This window comes from Temnothorax americanus, unplaced genomic scaffold, assembly GCF_048541705.1.
Source record: "Temnothorax americanus isolate GAGA-0224 unplaced genomic scaffold, ASM4854170v1 Scaffold8, whole genome shotgun sequence".
Classification (NCBI taxonomy): Eukaryota; Metazoa; Arthropoda; class Insecta; order Hymenoptera; family Formicidae; genus Temnothorax; species Temnothorax americanus.
This window is the reverse complement of record NW_027509802.1, coordinates 4,815,664-4,840,417: the sequence shown is the minus strand read 5'-3', so window position 1 is coordinate 4,840,417 and position 24,754 is coordinate 4,815,664. Positions and strand designations below refer to the sequence as shown.

The window sequence follows — 24,754 nt, the reverse complement described above, 5'->3', positions numbered from 1 at the left end:
GCATAAGACCGCTAATCCAATGAGCATCCAGCATAAAGTCGCCATATTGATTTACATAAGATGCTCATTGGTCCAGCGGTCTTAAGGCTGATTTATAGAGGCCGTAACCGTTGATTTAAGCCGTAATCTTTAAGAAATTGACCAATCACAGTCGAATGTGAGAAGAACGGTTACGGCCTCTATAAATCAGCTTTTATGCTACGCTTATGCTAAGTTATGCATTTTGTGTGCGATGGCTTTTATGCTACGCGCATTTTGTGTGTGTGCGATAGCCTTCATGCTTGTCGACTTTAGGGTTATAGGAACCCTATGGAGGATTCACATTGCGTCCGATCACGTCCGATGTTCGACGTACGACGATCCGACATCCAAATTTATTATTAGAGACAAAAATTTCCTATTGGATGTCGGATCGTCGTACGTTGAACATCGGACGCAGTGTGAATCCTCCACTAGTCGACTTGCGACTGTGTGTGTGTGTGTGTGTGTGTGTGTGTGTGTGTGTGTGTTGAGTGTGGGCCGAACTTCCATGATGTTTACTATCTAGGTATTCTAGGTAATGAATTTAGCAATCCGTTAATAATGTTCACGTGCATCAGTCATTGATGTTGTTTTATGTACATATACTGTTATCTGTTTGTAAAATTGTGAGTGAGATAGATCAGTGTAAAGAGAAAGTTTATAATTTACGATTAACATGCAGTTAACCAATCTTGTTTTTACATGTGTATTTTATTAATTGATAATGTAATATTTGAAATTAATAGTTCCTTTCATTATTAAGAGAAAATAATGGAAGAGGTAGCAATGTTATGGATGCTTACTCTTGTTATGCTGGTTGGCTCTTGCCTGGCTGGATCTTTACCATTAGTCATGAGTTTGTCGGAAGTAAGATAATTTTTTATAATAAGATGAAAAATATTTTTTATATGAAATATTCTGAATGTATCAAAGCACGCTATATGACTATATACAGTATTTGTTTTTTCTAGGACAAATTACAATTAGTGTCGGTATTAGGAGCAGGTCTTCTTGTTGGAACTGCATTAGCAGTCATTATACCTGAAGGTATAAGAGCTTTATTTACTGGTGAAATTACTAATGGAAAAGAGTTACATGGTATATAATTTTATATTTGTTTATAATTTATTTATTTTCTAAAATCAATATCTTTAATTGATACACACTGCTATGTTACAGGTGATTTACATTCTTTAATTGGAATTAGTTTAGTACTTGGTTTTGTATTTATGCTTCTGATTGATCAATGTTCAGCAAGAAAAAGTGATGGAAGACAAAAAAGTGTTACAGCAACTTTAGGTCTTGTAGTACATGCAGCAGTTGATGGAGTTGCATTAGGAGCTGCTGCTACTACATCCCAAGCTGATGTTGAAGTGATAGTTTTTTTGGCAATAATGTTGCACAAAGTAAAGTTTCTGATCATCAACAGTTTTAACAATTGATTAACAAGAGCTTAAGGCTCCTGGGCTTTTGTTGCAGTCATGTAAGGTCGTGACATCAGAAGCGAGAAATGACATGCTGAAAATTCTTGCATGCAATTTCCAAATAAAAAGATATTTGCGTAAAATAACACTTTAGATTACTTCAACACACTTTAAAAATAGTGCGCCTGAATATAAGCCTGTATGTGTCATTTCTTGCTTCTGACAGTGGGATTCCAATAAAACCACGGCGAGTATCTAGGAGCCTTAATAGCAAATGTAATATTAATGCAATTGCATCATTTCTATGTTCTTTGTTTGTTGTTCTTTGTTATTAAAAAATTTAATTATGGTGTTTTTTTAGGCACCAGCTGCATTTGGACTTGTGTCATTTCTTCTTCATGAAGGTGTAGATAAAAAGAGGATAAGCAGACATTTATTAATTTTTTCTCTTGCGGCACCATGTCTTGCACTTGTGACGTATTTCGGGATTGGAAAAGTGAGTAATGTAAAAAATATGAATTTAAACTATACGTGGGTAGTCTCTGAAAAGTTTTCAGCCTCAAACAAGTTTTTTTCGGTTAAATTTGGTCAAATTTTTCAACATAGTCTCCTTTTAAGTCGATGTTAGGCTCAAAACTTTTCAGACTACCCTCGTGTGTATATAATATATATATGTATGTATAGTAACACCGGAAAATATATATATGTATGTATAGTAACACCGGAAATATTAGAGTATTTAAAGTATGAGTATTATAAATTATGCATTTCTCAACAAGCATTGAACAATATTCGAATATTGATTAATTTTTTTTAGACTTATTTTTTTGTTGGTTAAATAAAATCTAAGATAAATTTTTAAACAAACAAAAATATGATTCTATTAAATATACAAGTCGTTTTCGGTCTAAGCTTAGATCTTAGGCAGTTCAATATTAATTTTCCGTATATATGTATTATTAATAATACATGTACATATATTCCAACTTCTATGCTTCTATTAATATTAAATATTTCAATAATTATAAAACTACAGGAGAAAGATTGTTAGTGATGGCATTAATCATAATGTATGTTAGTTTAAAAATTATTTTGTTTAAACTTAATTCAAATATTTGCAGTTTTTATTGGAATAAGAACTTTATTATATATGGATATAGTTCCGAATGACCCCTGCTTCCAATCGACCTAGAGTTTTACACATAAGTTGTTTTCGATGTGAGGAATCAAGTTGTGGTCCCAACTTTCGGAAATAAAAAAATCTTATGAGCAATTTTTACAGCACTTATCAACTAATAAAATTGAATTAAACAACTTAATTAAGCACAAAGTGCTTATTAAATTAATAAATACTGCCAGTTTGGTCGAAGCAAAGGAGTTGTTTAATTGTATTACTCACTGGCGAAGAAAAAGTACTTTATTTGTTTTAATAAAATTGATTCTATATATAATATATACAACATATATAAAATATAATATACTAGATTTTATGTGGTACCTTTAACTATATTTAATGTAAAATATATTAAACAAGATTTGTTTGATATTAAAGAGGAAACTTTTAGTTTCATTATAGATGGTGCAACTACTCAAATAAAAGTCAATTTTATTTTTTAAATGGAAACCCCATTTTTTTTAACGTTTTACGCGAAAATTGAAGTAAAATGAAATATTTTTTATTTTGACCATTTTCAAAATTAAATACAAATTTTTTGATATAATTGGTAGATATTAATGTTATAGTCAAAGCCCGAAACGCGGGCATTCCTAGGATTGACTAGTCAATTCTGGGGAACGACCAAGCGTCTTGGTCAAAGCCCGAAATAAGTTTTGCGTTTCGGCTTTTGACTAGTCAATCCTAGGAATAACTAATACGGCTGGTCAAAGTTAGAAACTAAGAAAAATCACTTCGGACTTTGACTAGTCAATCCTAGGAATAACTAATACGGCTGGTCAAAGTTAGAAACTAAAGAAAAATCACTTCGGACTTTGACTAGTTAATCCTAGGTGTGGTTTAATTCGGACTGTGTGACTATTAACAAATAAAATCAAGATTTTTTTTACTAAATTAAGTTCTTATTGTTAACATAATGTAGCTTTTTATTTACGTTGTAAAGCGAAATTATAAAATACATGCATGAGGGGAGAGTGCAGGGGAGAAAAGCCTTCCTGTTCACGTGCGCTCACGCATGTAAGCCCCCTTGCACCCCTCCATGCATGTGCTTTATAATTTCGCTTTACAACTTAGCATGTACTTTAAGTTGTAAAGCGAGGTCAACGCTGCCTACCGGCGGGGTGGGTACGGGGGAGGGGGGGCCGAAGGCCCCTCCTTGCACCCCCCGTGTGTGTGTGTGTGTGTGTGTGTGTGCTTCCCACGCATAATTAAACTAAAAAAACTCCCAGCGTGAGACCTAACTGCTTGAATCGAGATGCTTGGTTATTTTGCACGATTTAACTGTTTAATGATTTTTGTTAAAGCAGGGCATACACACGTGTGTATGTGTGTGTGCGCCCTGCTTTAATGAAAATCACAACTTCTATAAAGCAGGGCATACACACGTGTGTGTGTGCCCTGCTTTAACGAAAATCACAACTTCTATACTTTTGGCCCCCCTTCCCCGCACCCACCCCGCCGGTAGGCAGCGTTGACCTCGCTTTACAACTTAAAGTACATGCTAAGTTGTAAAGCGAAATTATAAAGCACATGCATGGAGAGGTGCAAGGGGGCTTACATGCGTGAGCGCACGTGAACAGGAAGGCTTTTCTCCTCTGCATTCCCCCCCTCATGCATGTACTTTATAATTTCGCTTTACAACGTAAATAAAAAGTTACATTATGTTAACAATAAGAACTTAATTTAGTAAAAAAAATTTTGATTTTATTTGTTAACAGTCACAAAGTCCGAATTAAGCCACACCTAGGATTGACTAGTCAAAGTCCAAAGTGATTTTTCTTAGTTTCTAACTTTGACCAGCCGTATTAGTTATTCCTAGGATTGACTAGTCAAAAGCCGAAACGCAAAACTTATTTCGGGCTTTGACCAAGACGTTTGGTCGTTCCCCAGGATTGACTAGTCAATCCTAGGAATGCCCGCGTTTCGGGCTTTGACTATAACATTAATACAAAACTGAGAGAGATAATGTATTTATAAATAAATAATTGTTTTACTTATCGACATCGTGATATTTTAAATATTATAAACTTTAAACAAACGGAACATGAACAACGATATTCCTTCTCAAAAATTTTTTTATGACGCAAAATACACAAAATATAAAAAGTGTGCAAATTATAAACTTGCACGTTGTTTCCTCATTATTACAGATCACTACCATTGCTTCTATTTTATTTCGCTCACAAAGATCTATGAGGAAGCTTGTATTTTATTCGGTGCATAATTATTAGTATTTATTTGTTTTGGCTTTCTCATAAAGGAAGCTTTATGAGCGAAATAAAATAGGAGCAATGGTAGCGATCTGTAATAATGAGGAAGCAATGTGCAAGTTCCTAATTTGCACAATTTTTAATTTTATTTAATTTTTTTATAAATTGATAGAGTTTAATAGTATAAGTGGGTTTTTACAATTGACACAATGTCAAATCGATGTTGACTTTGGGAGTTCAGGCTACATGGTCCAATATGGACTTGATATCTCAAAATTGGCGAAAGTTAGAGCAACCACGGACATTTCTCAAAAAATTCAAACTTTTATAAAGAAAACCTTTTTACCGATTATCGCCAAATTCAATATCAACTTTCTTTTAATGATACTATATATAAAATTACATGTATAACTTATATATGAACATTTTTCAGCAGAAATCGGTAACTCTTTCACTGATCCTCGCCAAATTTAATATCTCCCTTAAATGATATTCTATCCATCAAATAACTTACACATTTTTTAAAGCAAAAATTGGTAATCTTTTCACCGATCCTCGCAAAATTCAAAACAACTTTATTTTAATGATACTCTATAGAAAATTACATGTACATTTTATACACTTCTTAAGCAGAAATCGGTAATCTCTTCACCGATTCTCGCTAAATTAAATAACAACCTTTTTTTAATGATAATCTATATATAAGATTACATGTATAACTTGTCCACTTCTTAGACAAAAATTGGTAACCCCTTCACCGATCCTCAAAAAATTCAAAATTTTATAAAAAAAAGAACCCTTTTACCGATTATCGCCAAATTTAAAATACCAACTTTCTTTTAATGATACTTTATATAAAATTACATATACAACTTATACATGAAACTTTTTGAACAGAAATCGGTAACTCCTTTTGGCGAAGATCAATGAAGGCATCGATTTTTGCCAAATTTAAAATAACCTTATTTTAATGATACTCTATAAAATTACTAATAAATTATTAATTATTAATAGATAAAATCAATATTTTTAATGTAAAATACATAACTTTAGATTAGATTATGACATAAGAACTTATACAGTTGAATCTTCTAGATCATTGTATTCGCTTGCTCGCTTTCTCCCTCTCTTATTAATTAATCACATTATATTTTATTTTTCAGACTCCCTTGTATTTTTTCAATTTTTTTCATTCTTACTTATTCTCTCTCATTCTGTCTCATTTTGTTTTATTTTGTTTGATTCACTTTCAGTGACGTTCTTTCACCACTATCTTCATGTAGTCTCTTTCCGTTATCTTCATATAGTTTCCTTCATTCTCATTTATTCTGCATCATTTTTCTAATTTTATTGCATTTTACTGCTTTATCTTCTCTCATTCTTCTTTATTCTTACTTGTTCTCATTCATAATGCTTCATTTTTGCTCATTGTCTTCTCTTTATTTCTCTCATTTTTTTTTATCTTCTCTGATTCTATCCGATTTTTGTTCATATCCTATTATTCAATTTTATCCTCATCCATTTCCTTAAATTCATGTCTTGATGTCGTTCTAATTCTGTTTTGTTTCGCATTTTACAGCCATTTTTTCTTATTCTCACTAATTCTCTCTCTCTTGCTCTCCCTCTTTCCCTCTGCCCCTCCCTCTCCTTCCCACCCTCTCACTCTCATTCCTTCCTTCCCACCCTTCCTCCTTCTGCCTCCCTTTACCTCTCCATCCCTCTTTCTCTCTCTCTCCCTTCCTTTCTCTCATCTTCCTTCTCTCTCTACCTTTTTTCCCTCTTTCTCTCCCCCCTCTTTCTTCCTCTTCCTCTCTCTTTTTCTCTCCCTCTTCCTCTCTCTCTCCTTTTCTCTGTTTCTTGGCTCTTTTTTTTTATTTCTTTTTTCTTCTATTTGTTTTAACTTTATGATACCTTAATCATAAAAAATGAAAGAATCATATATTACATAAGACACGCTGTAGCCATCTTCATCATTGATGCGATCATGATTTATAGGATCAGTTATATCATTTATTGTTTAAAAATTTAAAGAAACACATTTGCTTTTTTTATTACGTAGATGAGTCAGCGTGAAAATTAAAAAAAAATAGAACCGATTTTTTAAAAAAAGCTCTCAAAAAAGCTCTAAAAAAAATGGGAAAAAAATAAAGAAAAAAGAAGCTTTCAAAAGTATGAAATAATACTTTTAAGAATTCTTTTCAATTTTTTTTAAGTCGGCGCCAAATTAATAATATTTTCAAGTATTTCTTTCAATTTTGAAGTTGACGTCAAATTAATTTAGTAGATAATTATTATTTTTAGTAATTATTATTGTTAGAAATGGTTGGTTAAAAGGCGTAAACGATAATAGTGTAGAGTACTTGACGATTAGTATTTATTTGGCACTGTCCGCGTTATATATATATCGATAGTAACTAGGACCTAATAGGCACGAGCACACATAGATCTGACATTCTAACAATTATTAATTGGGCACCAACTTCAAAAAATTGAAAGAAAAACTTAAAAATATTATTAATTTTTCACTGACTTCAAAAAATTGAAAGAAATTCTTAAAAGTATTATTTCATATTTTTTAAAGCTTCTTTATTTTTTTTTATTTTATACTTCTTTAGTGCGTTATTCAATTAATACTAATAAAAAATAATTTATTGTTTGCTTGTAATTATTAAATAGTATATTTTCTTAATACTCCGTACCCTGATGTTTTAACGCGATATTTTATGTACTAAAACTTTCCTGGAGGATTTTGATTTATAGGACAGTGAAAACCGCATCCGTCCAGTAGTTTCAGAAAAAATCGTGAACATACCCACGTACATCATACTCGTTGAATTGAGAACCTCCTTTTTGAAGTCGATTAAAAATATGCTAAGATACCATGGACAAAATAGTATGATTGAACACTTCTGAATATTTTATAAAAAGTATTATAACATTAAATATTATTATATTACATATTAAGTGTTAAAAGTATTGTTACATTACTACTAAAAAATATTTTTATTTTATTATTTTTATTTTTGCAATTTAAAAATTTAATAAAAATTTTGATCCATTTTCATGTTTTAAAAAATATTATTGAGGTGTAAAGTCTGTGTTTCTCGTTTTACAAAGCACATTAGACGAAAAATTTTTACAGAGTTTAACTATATTCAATGTAAATTCAATGTAAAATGTATTAAACAAAATTTGTCTGATATCAAAGAGGAAACTTTTAGTTTCGTTATAGATGGTGCAACTACAGGTCAAATAATAGTCAATTTTATTTTTTAAATGAAAACCCCATTTTTTAAATGTTTTATGCGAAAATAGAAGTAAAAAGAAATATTTTTTATTTTGAACATTTTTTAAATTAAATACAAATTTTTCAAGATAATTGGTAGATATTAATGCAAAACTGAGAGAGATGATATATTTATAAATTGTTATTTTTTTACTTATCGACATTGTGATATTTTAAATATTATAAACTTGAAACAAACGGAACACAAACAACGATATTCTTCTTATATATATATATATATATATATATATATATATATATATATATCAAAATTTTTTTATGACGCAAAATACACAAAATATAAAAAATTAAAAAAAACGGAGGGATTAGCATTATACTGCAGATGTACTGAATTTAAATATTTTTATAATATTGTATACCTTTCTCTTTATTGTTCCTTTTCTTCTCTTCTCTTTCTTTCTTTCTTCTCTATTTTTACCTTTTTCTCTTTCTATCTCTATCTTTTTGTCATTTTCTCATTTTCTATTCAACAAAATGTTCCTCTTCTTTTTTTTCTCTTCTTTATTTTCTGTAACTTTCCTACCTTAAGCACGAGATATAAAACACATGAATTTTTAAACGTACACATTACCGCTCATTAATTTCAATACACCTCTAGATTTGTTAATTTTTCTGTAAAGGATAAACTATGATACGTGTGTTTAGTACAGAAATGAATGCATTTGCTGTTATAAACACTTTCAACACTTGCATGCATCGTATTTTTATGTTATTTATATAAAAAATCCTTGAAAACTGTAATTTTCGAAAAAACGGCTAACAACCAGATACATAGTATCTGATTCCTGGAAATTAAGAAAATACGCACGCAAAGTCACCTAACCTGACCTGACCTGATCTTGCGCGTGTATTTTCTGTATTTTCAGGGATCAGACATTCGGCTGTTAGCCCTATTTTTTCAAAAACCACAGTTTTCAAGGATTTTTATGTAAATAATATATAAAAAGCTTGTATATTTTATTTAATGTATAATTATTATTAGTATTTATTAGTTTGGCTTCCTTATAGAGAAGCTTTATGAGCAAAATAAAATAGGAGCAATGGTAGCGATCTGTAATGATAAGGAAGCAATGTGCAAGTTTCTAATTTGCACATTTTTTTTAATTTTAAATTTAACCTTTTTATGAATTGAAAAAGGGTCATCTTAGTAATACAAGTGGGGTTTTACAATTGACGCAATGTCAAATTGATATTGACTTTGGGAATTCAGAATATATGGTCCATATATGGACTTTCGCATATGGATCTTTGATCGCGTATAAAACTGGATCTAATCAACCAAATCTTAAAGAATTATATATGAAATATAAGGGTAGAAAAAATTGAAGAATATAATAAAATTAAAAACAGCCCGATATCTTAAAATTTGCGAAAGTTAGAGCAACCACAAACATTTCTACAAAAATTCGAAATTTTCTGTAAAAAAAACCGCTTTACTGATCTTTGCCAAATTCAATCCCAACCTTCTTTACATGATACTCTATTGATTAAAAAAAATGCATCCCGATATCTAAAAAATTACAAAAGTTAGAGCATAAACGGACATTTCTAGAGAGACTTTTTTATTTAAATCACGAGGTAAGTTATTAAATTTTAGTTGATAACTATATTAAATAAGTATTTAACATGATCTAATTATATCCATAACACTGTAGTTCTATCTTTTTTTTTTAACCAAGGTTATAATTTTAAAATATATAATTATGATAGATATATTTTTGTAATATATATATATATATATATATATATATATATATATAATAAATATATATTTTTTTAATATATACTTTTCTCTTTTTATCGTTCCTTCTTCTCTTCTCTTTCGTTCTCTTTTTTATACCTAATTTTTTCTATCTTTCTACCCTTATCTTTCTGTCATCTCCATGCTTTTTCTTTAACAAAACTTTCCACTTTCCCTTACTTTCTTCTCTATATCTTTTTTAACTTTGTGTTCTTTAAAAATATAAAAAAATATATAATGAAGAATGTAGTAATTAATTTTTTTTAATAAAAAATAAAATTTTTTTTAAATAAAAATTATATATTATATATATATATATAATCCCACTCTCTCTAATTTCGCGTATTAATCCCACAATATGCAAGCCGTTATCCTGTCATCATCCGTCACAGTTCACTGCATCATCAGTATCGCGAAACTCGCCGCGCAAACTCGACAGCTAATCAGATACACGGAAAAACGGTAACAATGCACGCGATATATTCGACTCCAAACAAGCTTTTCTTGCGTTTCCATGACTTTTTAAATTAGGGATATGGATAAGGAGGATGGAGATGGATGGATGGATAGATCTGCAGGATCTGCAATCTAAGGCGTGTTTAAAAAATAAGAGCCAGTTGGTCATTAGGAGAAACCAATTAAGATATAAAAACTGTGCGGCAAACAACAACGTAGAATTACGTCAACTATCACTATTTCATGTTAAGTATTTAGCATTAAGAAAGAAGAATACTTCAACATGAAATAGTGTCAGGTTGACGTGGTTTTACGTTGTTTTTTGCGGCACAGTTGTTACTGTGCTCGTTTTTTTAGTTCAAATTTTCCTCTATGAGAAATTTCCTAAATTATTAGCATATAATGAATTTCCTCCTAGGAAACTTTATAAGTTGAATAAAATAATGTGGAAGCAATGTGCAAGTTTTTAATTTGCAAATTTGCGTTTGTTTTCTTTAGTTTAAAAATTTTTGGGAAGTAAAAAATACTAAATGTTTTTACTATATTTCTTTTTAAGCATTTTTTTTTTATGTGAGGGAAATTCTATGGATACCCTTGTTTCTCGGTAAAGGTCCATGTAGCGGCAATGTGCAAATTTCTAATTTGCGTAATGTTTTACCTTTTTTAAAAAAAGGTAAAAAAGGCGCCAAGTACACGTATAGTAATGTATATGTTGTTACCTAACAAAAAAAGAAAGTGGTAGTATTATACTTCGAAAAAATCTAAGTAACAAGTGGTAGATCTTTATATCTCGAAAAATCTCGAAAAAATCTAAGCAGTAGTATCTTTATTTCCGAAAAATTATAACCCAAGTGATACACGTCACAAAATTATGTTACCATATCAAAAAGAAGAGTCGCGCTTCAAGTGATCTATTACAATTACAAAAAAGAAATGATATCTCTTTAAATTAGAGCGCCAATTACAGAGAGAACATGTATATTGCCTCAAAAAATAATTGTTACACTACTTTGAAAAATCTTTACATTGTGTCAATTAGAAAAGAATGTATGATAACAATTTTATAAGATTAAAAATTTTATTTAAATTTAACAAGGGAATACAAGATATTTAAATACAAAGTTTACATGTGTATTTTTTAATGGCCACAAAGAATTACAGAGGTAACAGTACAAAATAAAAATATTTTATTAAAATACATAAATTTTTCTTGTAAAAAAACTTGGCGCTGCTAGACCTCGAAATTTTAAATAAATAAGGACAACAATAAATAAAAATAATTCAGAGAAGAATGCGATGGGAGTAATATTAAATGATTATCAGCGTGGATGTGGGAGTGAGTGATATGGGTGTGCGTGACGACGCGGACGGCGGATAATGCGGCTTATAATTAAGTATAGAATAAGTTTATTTATTTATTTAAAATTTATTTAAAATAAATTTATTTAAAACTAATTATATAATTTTAAAATTATATAATTAGTTTTACGGAGTGGGTACTAAAACTGCCCACTCCAACCCTCTCCTTTCTCAGGCCGGCCTTGGGACAATAAATTTTTTTTGTTTTTCTGAACGTGTTCAGAATGTTCTAAAACGTCGAAAAATTGGATTTTTAAAAAATGTCTGTATGTGTGTATGTGTGTATATATGTGCCAAATTTACCAAAATGTCTATAACTCTGGAACTAATTAACCGAATTTAAGTTTTAAATATATGAAATAGGGGTAGAAAAGACTGAAAACTATAATAAAATTAGAAATAGATCGATATCTCAAAATTTGCAGAAGTTAGAGCAACCACGGACATTTCTAAAAAAATTTAAAATTTTTTTAAAAAGAACTCTTTTACCGATTATCACTAAATTCAATACCAACCTTCTTTGAATGATACTCTATCGATTAAAAAAAAAAACAGCCCGATATCTCAATATTTGCGAAAGTTAGAGCAACCACGGACATCAAATCTGTACATACACACATACATACATACGGACATTTTTTTTAATGCGATATTTTGACCTTTTACAACAATATGAACATATTGGCATAAAAAACTCCAAAACCGATCTCTTCTTTGGTTTCTTCTACCCCTATTTCATATATAATTAATTTAAATTTGGATGACTAGATCCAACTTTATACGCAAACAAAAATCCATAAACGATTTCACGAAAACAAAGCTTCCTCTATGAGGAAGCAATATTTAGTTTTGAACACCATATTTTAAATTGACATATAATACGTAAAAATAGCAACTTAATTTGTCTTTTTTAAATGAAAAACTAAAGATGAAATAAAAAAAAACAAGTTTCATAGTTGTGCGTGTGCGTGTGCGTGTGCGTGTGCGTGTGCGTGTGCGTGTGCGTGTGCGTGTGCGTGTGCGTGTGCGTGTGCGTGTGCGTGTGCGTGTGCGTGTGCGTGTGCGTGTGCGTGTGCGTGTGCGTGCGTGCGTGCGTGCGTGCGTGCGTGCGTGCGTGTGTGTGTGTGTGTGTGTGCGTGTGCGTGCGTGCGTGCGTGCGTGCGTGCGTGCGTGCGTGTGTGTGTGTGTGTGTGTACACACACATTCTATCAAACATTTTAATATCAAAGTCATACTTATAAAACCAATAAATAATTGTTAATATCGAAAAACTAACAAAAACGTTAATATTTATTCAATACTACTTATTTTGTACCAAAACAGCAAAAGAGGCATATATTTACTTTTGAATTTCAACCGAGTCGTACATAATTGGATCTTTGAGACTCGATGCTACTTATGTTCGCACGGTTCCGTAGCGACTACGCAGGGTCCCCCTAGCGGCAAATGGTAGGGAAAGAACCAAAGTTTTTTTTACGCCATAAAGCCATATCTTTATAATGTCAATAACCCCGCGATGCCAGTTACTCGAAAATTTGGCTGGATCTCTCAGATCCGAAAAAGTCTTTCTAGGGTTAATTATATTTTATTGCCTACCGCTAATTTATTATCAGATTTTATCTACATTTAATAATATCTTGACGCTAATTACGATTATGTTTTTCTATTATTTATATTAATTAATAATTTATTTTACGTAATAGATATATCTTAACAGTTGCTTAAGCAATCGATATATTTTACACTCCTTTTGTAAAGTAATAACCGATAATTTTGTTGTCGTGCCGCACCGTGAGGTCGTTCTCAGGGCCGGCACCGGGTTCGTAGGATCCGCCGGGTAGAAGAAAGAACAACACTCGCGAGATTCGTGTAGCAGTGGTTTTTAATAAAGTAGATATTCGATGTAATACACGGAATTGTCTTAGTTTCATTACCCTGACTTGCGGGTGTAATAAAGTGTATAATTTGTAATAATAATAATAGACTAACGCGGTACGTGCTCGGAATCTGGATTGCCCGCCGCTTATCGGAAGGGCGGGCCTTTTATCGCGCGGAGTCGCTTCCTCGTTGTCGACTCAGCTGTCAGCGCTTTTGCTTTCGGGCTCAAGTCAGTAGCCTGGCGACCTGGTGAAGCCCGGAATGGCCACCGAAGGTGTATTTGGCAATAGCCGGAACTCGTGCGCTGGCAGCTCGGTGTCGCAACGAGGCCAACTCGGCATCCGCATTACAACAATTTTAAATAATAAAATATCATGTCATCGTTATATTTGATGATTGCATTACTAATTTTATTGAAAGGAAGTAGAAGCTGTAGAAGCATTCAGCAGCACTCAGCGGCTTATCATTACTATCTGGATATAAACTATCTAGAGCTATCCTGATTATATTATTTCTTGTCCAGCAGTAATGCACAGGATACAATAATATTTTTTCGGGATTGCCTTTTGTCCGCCATGTCTTATATTACTTATTTGCCGTTCGGAAACTACTTACACTCGGGATACGCCCTACCCCCACTACTACTCACCCGAGTTTACCCTCAGGTAGCGTTTTCGAACGCAGCCTTAATGTGGTTTTGAAGCCAATTCAATTGTACGCGCATTAAAAGCACGTTATTGGGATCTGACATGAAGGCAAGGCTTAACCAATATGGCGCCGATCAGCTCACAGTTTTGGTGGGCTTCAAATACTGTATAGTCTGTATGCTGTTATAGTCTGTTATTAAAATGTTAATATCCATGGAAAATATTTGTGATTGAGCTGGTGCAAATCCTGCGCAGAGAAAGTTTATTGAAGACAAAAGAGTTTTAAAAACGCAGGACATATAATTAAATGTGAAATAAATGAACAAAACATGAGAAGTGATGTTGTGAGCTTTACAGCTCTGTGTTTACAAACTTCTCACAGCAGTTTTCTTCAAGCGTCTCGTTTTTACAACATCTATCATCAAATTATTCACCGTTAATTATTATTGGAAATGTATTTACACATTCATGCTTTAGGTTAAACAAAATCTCAAACTAATTTTTCCTGTCAAAAATTAACTTACCTAGCAGTATATAATCCTCTTTCTTGAAATGCAGTGAACACACTCTTATATCTTATATAAGGGGTCACTCTCCATTTTTAATGCATTTTTCCAGGCTTTGAAACGATCAATTTTCTCTAAATTGCCAAAATAATTTTTGACATGTACGATGCACTCTTTGGGCTTGGGAAAGTGATGAAATCGAACATTTAAATTATATCAACCTTATTTCCACAACCGCGACCTAAACATTGAATTCTGCTCGTAGATTTACAACGCGCAGAAAATTCATCCATATTAATAAAAATACAACGCAAAGCCATTATGACCGCACATTAAGCCTGTAAAATGCCACGAGATCTGTGAGCCCTGAGTGCTTTCACTTTTGATTACAGATGTCATGGCGACAAATGTCAGGTTCCAATACGCGCATTAGCGCTTCTTGGGATAGTAGATAGTAATAGGTTGGCCAATAAATCCGTGCGGTTTTTTACTTATAAATTTTGTATGAGGGCCCTTTGTCCCCGGCCTCAGACCCATTCCCAAAACCCTTTACGGTCTAAGTTAGAGTATCATGAGATAATATATTATACTAAATTTAGTTGTTCTAATTTGAAAACTGTGAGAATAAAATTATAATATCACAAATTAAATTGATTATTAACTAATCATTAAAACTAATAAACATTCTTTCCCAGCATTCTTTCCCTTTTTCTCCTCACTTCGATTCCTTTCCAAAATCTTCTACGGGCTAATTTATTAGACAGTAGACTTAGACAGTAGACGATGTTTTTCCTCGAATAGAAATATTTACCCCCCCCAAATTTTTTTTTGAAAAAAAGGGACCTTTTTAGACAATTTGGTATGAGGGCCCCTTTTTATTTCTTTTTTTATTTTCTTATATTAATTTATTCTTTATCGACACCATCCCCGAAAAATTAGACAAATTTTGGCACCGGTTTCCAGAAAATCGGTCCATTAATGAATGAGTAGTTCGCAGTCAGACAGACAGACAGACATTAGAAAAATTTTGGAACCGGTTTCCCAAAAAATCGGTAATGATACGGTTCTCAAAATACGTCTATGGTCTAAGTTAGAGTATCATGGGATAGTATACCAAATTTAAGTTATTCTAATTTGAAAACTGTATATTTGCATAGCGGACAAACATACATACATACATTCATTTTTATACATATAGAGATTATTATAACTGATAATTTATAATTCTTCCATTATCATTTCTTGTACTATAGAGAATAATATTTGAATTATAAATATTAATTATAACTTTTGTATTGTTTCAGGAAGGAAAAGAAACACTGAGCAGTGTCAATGCAACTGGTTTGGCTATGTTGTTTAGTGCTGGAACATTCCTTTATGTAGCCACTGTACATGTTTTGCCAGAATTGATGACACGAAGCAGTAATTATTCGCATGTGCCAAGCGGCGAGGGTACGACGCTCTCTACGACTGGACTTAAAGTTAAAGAAATATTATTCTTAGTAATAGGATCATTTTTACCTGCTTTGATTACAACTGGACATCATCATTGACCAAATGAAGTATTATATAAAGATATTTACATATGTAAATGAAAGTTTTTATCCTAATTTGAGAAATTCTCTCTTTAAGATAGTTTTTATAATTATTTTAAGATATAAAAAGTTGTATCATATTATATACAGATCGATATACTAAAAAATACGAGAATTATTTGTAAATGTGTATTTCTTAATACGATTAAAATATATTTTTTAATTAAATTTAATCCCAGCTTTTTGATTATCAAATACTTTTCGAAAATCTAGCATTTTTATCCAAAAAAATTTAGAAACTTGCACATTGCTTCCTCATCATTACAGATCGCTACTATTGCTCCTATTTTATTTACTACAAAATACATTAATTTATATTATAACTATATAAACTGACTTAATAATAATATAATATTGTACATACATTCATCCAAAAAGTCTACGCATTGTTCACCCGTATCTCTTGCTCGCTATGTCTCTAAAAATTAATCGGTTTTAATTGTATTAACGACAGGCTTGATAAATTGCTTATGCCCATTGGAATATGGTATAACAACGCATTTACTTTTAATCATATCCAATAGGCAATCTCTAATGTTATCAGTTTTTTTTGTAATAAAACTAAAATTCATGGAAGATATCCGATTATTTCTGAATACTTCTTCCGGTAAAATACAATATTCTTTGCATAATAATAAATTAGTTTCAGTTCCACCATTTGCTTTTGTCACAATACATAAATGTAATATATCCAATATCAATCTGTTCTCTGTTAATATTGTACTATTATATCTTTTTAATAATCTAGGATAATTTGAAGTATGGTAAAGAATATTTTTTTAAAAATAAATCGATCAAAAGTGAAATCCGTGCTTTCGACAGGTTCCCCTATTAATTCTTCTACAACAAGTTTTTGTATGGCAGTTAACACTATTTCTTTTTTTATTCCAAATGTTTTTAAAGATTTTTCATATTCTGTGCATCTTTTAATATAACACACTTTCATTAACGAATCAAAAATAGCTTTGCCTTTCGCGCTACAATTTTTGCCAGTAAAAGTCCTGTTATTGTTAATAAACCTTAATCTAGAATAAATTTTAGATATTTGTTGCGCTATGCATTGTGAACCATTGAATAAAGTTTTTAATGTTCGATTAAAGCCTTCAAAATGAAAAGTTGACCAAGCCCAGAGAGCACCGTAATTTTTCACTGATTCAGGTATGTGCAATAAAAAATGAATATTGTAATTCATAAAATCATCTCCATACAATTCTTCTATTTGCAATACAAATGTTCGTAATGCTTGTTCAGCAGCGATAAATTTGTTATCAGAAATGTGTGTTTGTAAAAAAATATTTATACTAAATACAAAAAGTAGCCAATGTTTAATGAATTTCTGTGGCATTAATCCAGTTAAACAAGGCAACGAATAGTACAGTAAAACATTTTTCCACTCTGATGCCTTAAACAATTTTCTTTGAACTATCGATCGTGGTATTCGTGTTATTTCTGATGGAGGTAGTATACTTATCAATTTATTATCAAAAACTTGTTGATACTTCCCTAAATACCACTCTTTATCATGATTGCTGGAATCAAACCACGCCATAACAAATTGTTTAATCACGCCTTCCGCAACACTGTGCATATAATCTGGCGGGCAAGACTTAATTATGTTAAAGAGCGGTATAAGTTGTGTCATCGAAGGACCCTTGACTCCTTTTACTGAATGATTTTTCGAGATACTTTTTTTAACATGTTTGTTGTGTTGATGTTTTTGACGCAAAGCATAAAGATCTCCACAATAAATGCGTTTGAAACCCCCGCTTCTTGTCTTAACTACCTTTCCTTTATTATAGCAATACGAACATCCGTATTTGCCGTTGAACTGTTTCATGTTTTGTATTATCGACCTTGCTATTGAATCAACAAGAGCTACAAGTGTATGAACCTTAATACATATTACTTTCTTATGCATGAATGTTGTTGTAATAAAACCATTATTATGTAAGTCAATAAGTTCATCAATGAATGGCTGAAGAAAAATATTCATATTTGGTTTTACAGCGTCAAACCATATGCTAGCTAAGAGAATGTGTTGCCTTCGCAAACGATAAGGCAATTCGTTTATTGTAACTAAAATCGGCCAAATAGATGACATGGAAGACTTAAATAATTGTACCCCATCTGAATTCCACTGGAGGGTAATGTCATTATCTCCAATGATATTTTTACTTCTTAAATTACGGTAAACATTTCCATTAATGATGTCACTTTCCATTTCTTTAGTTTTTCGGAATTGTGCAAAATCTTCGGATTTTACTAATTCTATTAATTGCTTTTTGAGTGGAATATGTATAAAATACTTGTTTTTTTTTATCGAGATACTTTTTTTGTAAATTGTTGTACAGACACATTTCATTCGATTATCGATACATGAATTCAGTATCGTATAACATTCCGGACAGTAATAGTATTTACACGCTTTCCTTTCTGGTAATGACTTTAATAATAAATATTTGGAGCCATGATGTGTACGAGAAAGATGACAATCAATTACTTGAACAAGAGACATCGGTCAGTTGATGACGAAGAGCCAAACTCACAAGCAGCATTTTGCTTTCTTCTTTTAAAAGATTGCATCCTTCGTACAGTACTTATTGGTGAAACTGTATAACATAAAATAATTTTACATTACTTACTACAATAAAAATACCAAAATTTACCTTTAAAAAAGCTATTTTCTCTTTGAAATAAGTTTTTATATTTTTTCCCACGAAAATGTTTCACCAAGATATAAAACTTTAAACATTTCAATTAGGGGGAGATGAAAACTTTTTAATGGCACTGTACAAGACACTGTACAACGGCACATAACATATAATCAAGACTTTATTTATACACAGATATCAGTAGATTCCGTGGTATAAACCATGTCCAATAGAAAACTATTCAAAACGATTCCACTAACACCACATAGAAAACAATAGATCTATAGTTTTCTGTATGGTTAATGAATGGTTTTGAGTAGTTTTTCATTGATTAGTTATTAGCGATTCTGTAAGGTGATATACGTATATTACCTGCTCCATGTGTGGATCTTGATTATGATCTTCGGCATTATCAATAACATTATTGTGATCTTCATCAGCAATAGGGATTTCCTCATATTCGTCCATGTCAGAGGTCAAATCAATTTCATACTCTGATGAGTTATCTGTACATAATAAACTATCATCTCCTTCATCATGACTTAAGCACGATGAAATGTCATCTACTTCTCCATCGCTGCTTTGGAGACCCTCGGAACCAGAATCTTTCTCAGATGAAAATATAGGTATAATTGCGACTTCATTGCTACTTCCAGCTACATTTATCCCCTCTATTCGGCTCAACTTTGAACATTTTATGTTCTCAACCGAACCAAGATTTTCTTGACTCTGTGCAAACACCATAAAAAATGAATTAGTTGTACAGAAAAATACATAAACTCTGGCGACAATTTTAACTAAAAGTATCATGTCTTTTTTTTCGAGAATGTGCCGTTGATGCTGGTACTTCGGGGTTATGTTCTTCGTATATGTACTGTTTATACTGTCACGTTCTGTCAAAAGTTAGTTAGTTCGTCCGTTTTTGGGTCAAAACATTTAAGTAATTTACCCAGGATTTGGACCAGGTTGTGCGATTAATCTAGTTCGAAGAAAAAACGAATTTGGCAAATCCTATTGCCACGCTATTTGGCAGCGACAGTTAAGGTTTGTGGAATTAAAGGTTTTTAGTGTAAATTAATTTAAGAAATATAATTTAAATCACCTTTATTCAAGGAGACTTTCCTTACAATCTTGGTTTAAGATTCAAATTGCAGTTAAGATCTGTCAAGTCAGAATTTTTAAAGACTGTTAAGCAATGACAACTACTAATTCCCAACAACAACTGACTATCGATGATTTTTCACTCTTATTTATATTCAAGTGGCAAGAACCCCCCTCCTTCCGCGTGAGCTTCTCACCACTTCTTTTGTCTTTATGTTTGGAGGAGGAGGAAGGTCTTATCACTAGATGTAATTTTATCCCTTGTGAACCGCGGCCTGAAAACCGTCTCCCCATCAGAAATCGAATAATTAATCAATATCGATTCTTCGCTCTTAACATTCTTATTGGCTATTTTTAGATTGAATTTTGCTCGCACGTAACACCTTCCCCCTTAAGTCATACGTGGTACGTTTGTTACCGCGTATGAATTGTTAAAAGAAAAATTGAATCGAAAATTACGTTATTTATTTTAGATAATGGTTTTCGTGCAAAATAAATTATGTTTAATAAATTTTAAATTAATGTGTAATATGTATTATAAATGTATTAGCGCAAATATAGATATAATAATTGCATAAAATAGATTAAAATAATACGTATAATAATAATATGTAATAGAGCAATATAAGCCAGAGCCAAAATATGTAAGCCAAAACTATAATAATCCATATAATAATAATAATAATGTATATTAGTGTATATAATATTATTTTTTTTAATTGCATATATAATTGTTAGTTGTATAATTGTTAATTAAATCGATATGTATTTTGTTAAACTAAATTTAAAACTTGCATATATAATTGTTAGTTGTATAATTGTTAGTTGAATCGATATATATTTTGTTAAACTAAATTCACTTTTTCCATTTTTTTTTTTAATATCTCTTTACCACCTCTATTTTTAAATTAATTCGCAATGTCTGTGCCTTCGTACTTTTGCTTGTGTACGAGGAACTCTTCAATACAATCACGGCACCGCCGGGCCGGTTTCATGCCCAAAATCACTTCTTTGCAGATGGAATAGCAGAATCTAATCGATTGTGGGAGCTCGTAACGTTGTGAGCTAAGGGAGTGGTACCCCGATTTAATTTCATACCCATTGACCTCGGGGATGTCCTCGTCCTCCTCGAGTGATGGGAGTTGTTCTAAGTAACAGCTTAGGCACATTTTTGTTCGTGGCCAGGAGGATTTGATCAGTATCATTCCATCCTCCCCCTCCGGGCCGCGAAGGCACGCGCCGTTTATGATAGTCCTGTACGTTTCTTCGTGGTTTTCGGGCAGTACCCCGTCGATTGGCTCATAAAACTCATTTTTTTCCTCCTTACTCCTTTCATCAGGCGTCGGCGGTTTCATTCTTGATGTATATAAGTGTTTACTGGTGTTAGTTTAACAAATTATTCTAATTTATATAATTGTTTATTTAATGTTTACCTTGATATATATTTTTTTAAACTGATTGTGAACAATTTATTACTTTTTAACTTCGCTTTGATTGCGTCTGAATTCGCACTGACTTACATTCACGAGCTGTCCCTCGGGCAGCCTTCTTATCTAATGAAAACTGAAACCTTACTCTAATGGTGCCTATTGTTGATTTCCTAAAGAATTTAGAGTTTATCTTTCTTCATTATAATCGCGGATATAGGTTTTGAGTTTCATTGTGGATAACTGTTTTATCTTTTATTTCAATCTCAGGAGCAGAGCAAATAATATTACTTGTATGTTGTTGTGAATGTAATGTCTTTGTTTCTGATGAGTTTGCATTTTCTGTTATTACTTGTGTTAATGTTGTTTGTGTTTTTGTTGACTCTTCTCTTGAGGATGTTTGATCTTTTTCTTTCCGTGTTGTTCCTCTTGCTAAATGTAACAGCAAATTTGTCACTGAGTCCCATAGCGCTCCAATGGCTCCAATTAAATGTATTGACCATCCATAAATAGTATGAAGTGCATAGCCATGTATGATGGTATCCACTATTAATTTAGTTGTTCTTATGCAGAAGTATAATCCAATTACTCCTGCACTTGCATTGCCGATGGATAGAAACATTCCCCAAATTTTCTTCCAGGTGTTTTCCGTTATTTTTTCCAATGAATTTTCATCCAGAAGGTGAGAGAGTGATATTCCTTGTGTTAATACTGGTTCTCCTTTTACACCGCGCGCCATTGTATTTAAAATTCCATTCCTTTCCGCTGGGAACATTATTTGATCCCTTAAACTTTCAAGTTCGCTATTAGTATAAATACTGCTTGCTGCCAATGGTCCAGGATCATTATATTGCCACGTAGGTTTACTGTTTGGTTTTATTATTGCTGGTGATTTGCTGTATTCCAAAATTGGTGTTATTCGATACCATCCGTCATTTAAAAGATACATTGTTGGAATTATTCGGCTGCATGTAGTCTGTGTTCCTGTTTTAAACAAGATGTGAGTCCTTGGCGCTAAGAAATATGTTTCATTTCCTTTAAATATTGGTAATTGTTGATAACATTCCTGCGTTTGTCGATACTTAACGTCCACCGGAGTGCATTTAATTATATGTACGACTTCTCCTGAGATCACTGCCATATATCCGGGTCCTTTCATAATTTGATACGCAAAATCATCTGGATCATGGATCGCTAAGCTCAGTGCATTCTTCATTACTTGTCGTTTCAAGTTGCAGCGTTGTGTTAATACATCTGTGTATAAACGGTTCATTTGTGTGCGTATGTGTTTTTCTACATAAATAAATTTCGAGTTTACATAAGCAAAAATATCTAAATTTTCTACTGATATATGGCGTTTATGCGCAAAAGATTCTCCTTTTTTAATTTCTAAAATTACAAGTTTTGGATGTTCTGTTTTAATTAACGTATATCCATAAAGAAGTTCTTCCCTCATTTGTGTTAACGCAAAAGTTACGTCTTTAGTTGACAAGGAATAAATTATTTGCAAATTTTTATCTACATTACTAACCATCTTATTTGCTCTTCCTTCATATAATACATCATAATGGTTGAATTTACAGTAATCATTGGGTATTGTTTCCCAGAAAGTATATTTTCCTTCAATATCTATACAATTTCCATCTGAATATTGACAGGTTGTTCCTGTTTTTAAATGTATCTGATTTGTTTCTATATTAGTTACTGCTTGATGAGAATTTAAACTAATGGTTATTATTCCTTGCACAACTACATTTTGCCATGTTCCATAAGGATCTGAATATTGCATTCCAAAACATTGTCCGTCTGTTGTTACTGATCCTGCAAAAGTGATTGGTCGCGACGTTGTGTGATTTACTTTTAACCCATTGATTACATTGTTAACGTTTACAATAAGTGTTCCGGTTTTATGCATATTTTTACATTGATCTACCGTCGTATCGATAATATATTCCGCTTGTGCATTAGTTACTGTCGCAATATGTGAGTGCATTCCGCAGTAATAAATTGTTCTCGAAATCGAAATTTTACATTGAATTACATGGATTGTGTCAAATTTCGCAAGTTGTAATAGTTGAATATTAGTTTCTTCTACATGTGGTTCCATTAACGGGATGTTACATTCTTCTATTTCCAATAACGAGACAGTCGTCACATTGAAGTTCGATGTTCCGCAATCGTATCTAATGATTCCGTATATATTTTGAATGTTGAGAAATAGGGTGACTATTGAGATTATCATCTTCATCAGAATCATCTTCATCTGTATTAATTACAATTAAGAAAAAGGTTTATTAATATATTATTTTATAAGATTAAAAATGTTGCGGAGTACACCTTTAATCTTATTTATATTTCACTTTTCTGATTTTATTTGAATGAACAATTCTTGACTTTCTTTTAAAAAAGAGTTTAATATTTCCGTTAGGTAAAATATCTGTTATTATATGTGGACCAGAATATTGGTCTCCTAATTTACCTTTCTTTGGTTCATTTAGAAGAAAAACTTGATTATTTATTTGAAAGGTTTGTGGATTAATCTTTTTATCATAATAATATTTTGATTTCATTTTTGATGCAATCAAACATTCTCGAGCTAACTCTTGTAGATCGTGAATATTTGTCATTAATTGATATAAATAATCATCATATGTCTTCTCTTTTCCAATATCATTAACAATTTCACTAGATGGTTGTCTGGCTGTTTTTTCAAATACCAACTCGTATGGAGTATATCCAGTGGATTCATGAGTGCTTGTATTATATGAAAAGGTAGCATATTCTAGTAAATCATCCCATTCTGTAAATTTATTCACACATTGTTTTAAATATTCAACTAATATTAAATGTGACCTTTCCAAAGCTCCATTTGCTTGTGGATAAAAGGCAGTTGTTCTATATTGTTTGATTTTGAATTGTTTAGTAAATCTTTTCATTAAATAACTTATGAAATTTGTGCCTTGATCAGTCAAAATTATTTTAGGTGCTCCGAAAATGCAAATAAAGTATTTTAATAACGCATCAGCTACTTGAACAGCAGTTATTGATTTTAAAGAGATAGCTAGGGAAAATTTTGTAAGATGATCTTGGATTGTTAGGATATAGGAATTTCCTTTGGTGGTTTCAGGTAATGGTCCAACTATATCCATTGATATTTTTTCAAATGACGAAAATGGTGTGTCAGTGATTAGTATGGGCTGTTTGGTTTTAACTTTAACTAATTTTTTAATTTGACATTGCAAACATTGACTAATATA

General features: G+C 31.7%; 1 protein-coding gene across 3 annotated transcripts; it reads left to right on the top strand.

The window, feature by feature from the left end:
• Positions 1 to 537: 537 nt before the first annotated feature.
• Positions 538 to 16,491, top strand: Zip102b (Zinc/iron regulated transporter-related protein 102B). Of its 3 annotated transcripts, none has more exons than XM_077423976.1 (6): positions 538 to 556; positions 785 to 888; positions 993 to 1,119; positions 1,201 to 1,427; positions 1,807 to 1,941; positions 16,028 to 16,491. In XM_077423976.1, exons 2-6 carry the CDS (start codon positions 793 to 795, stop codon positions 16,274 to 16,276), a joined length of 834 nt encoding a protein of 277 aa, XP_077280102.1. In that variant the 5' UTR covers positions 538 to 556; positions 785 to 792; the 3' UTR covers positions 16,277 to 16,491. The 3 variants fall into 3 exon arrangements, with proteins under 3 accessions (XP_077280102.1, XP_077280099.1, XP_077280100.1); XM_077423973.1 differs by having other exon boundaries at positions 541 to 647; positions 768 to 888; XM_077423974.1 differs by lacking the exon at positions 538 to 556 and adding an exon at positions 598 to 647.
• The last annotated feature ends 8,263 nt before the right edge of the window (positions 16,492 to 24,754 follow it).

What these genes read in the sequence shown, in the direction of transcription:
- Zip102b (XM_077423976.1), top strand. Translation starts at nt 793, where the DNA reads ATGGAAGAGGTAGCAATGTTATGGATGCTTACTCTTGTTATGCTGGTT. An exon ending in TGGCAATAATGTTGCACAAA is followed by an intron (nt 1,428 to 1,806) that starts GTAAAGTTTCTG and finishes GTGTTTTTTTAG; the next exon opens with GCACCAGCTGCATTTGGACT. An exon ending in CGTATTTCGGGATTGGAAAA is followed by an intron (nt 1,942 to 16,027) that starts GTGAGTAATGTA and finishes GTATTGTTTCAG; the next exon opens with GAAGGAAAAGAAACACTGAG.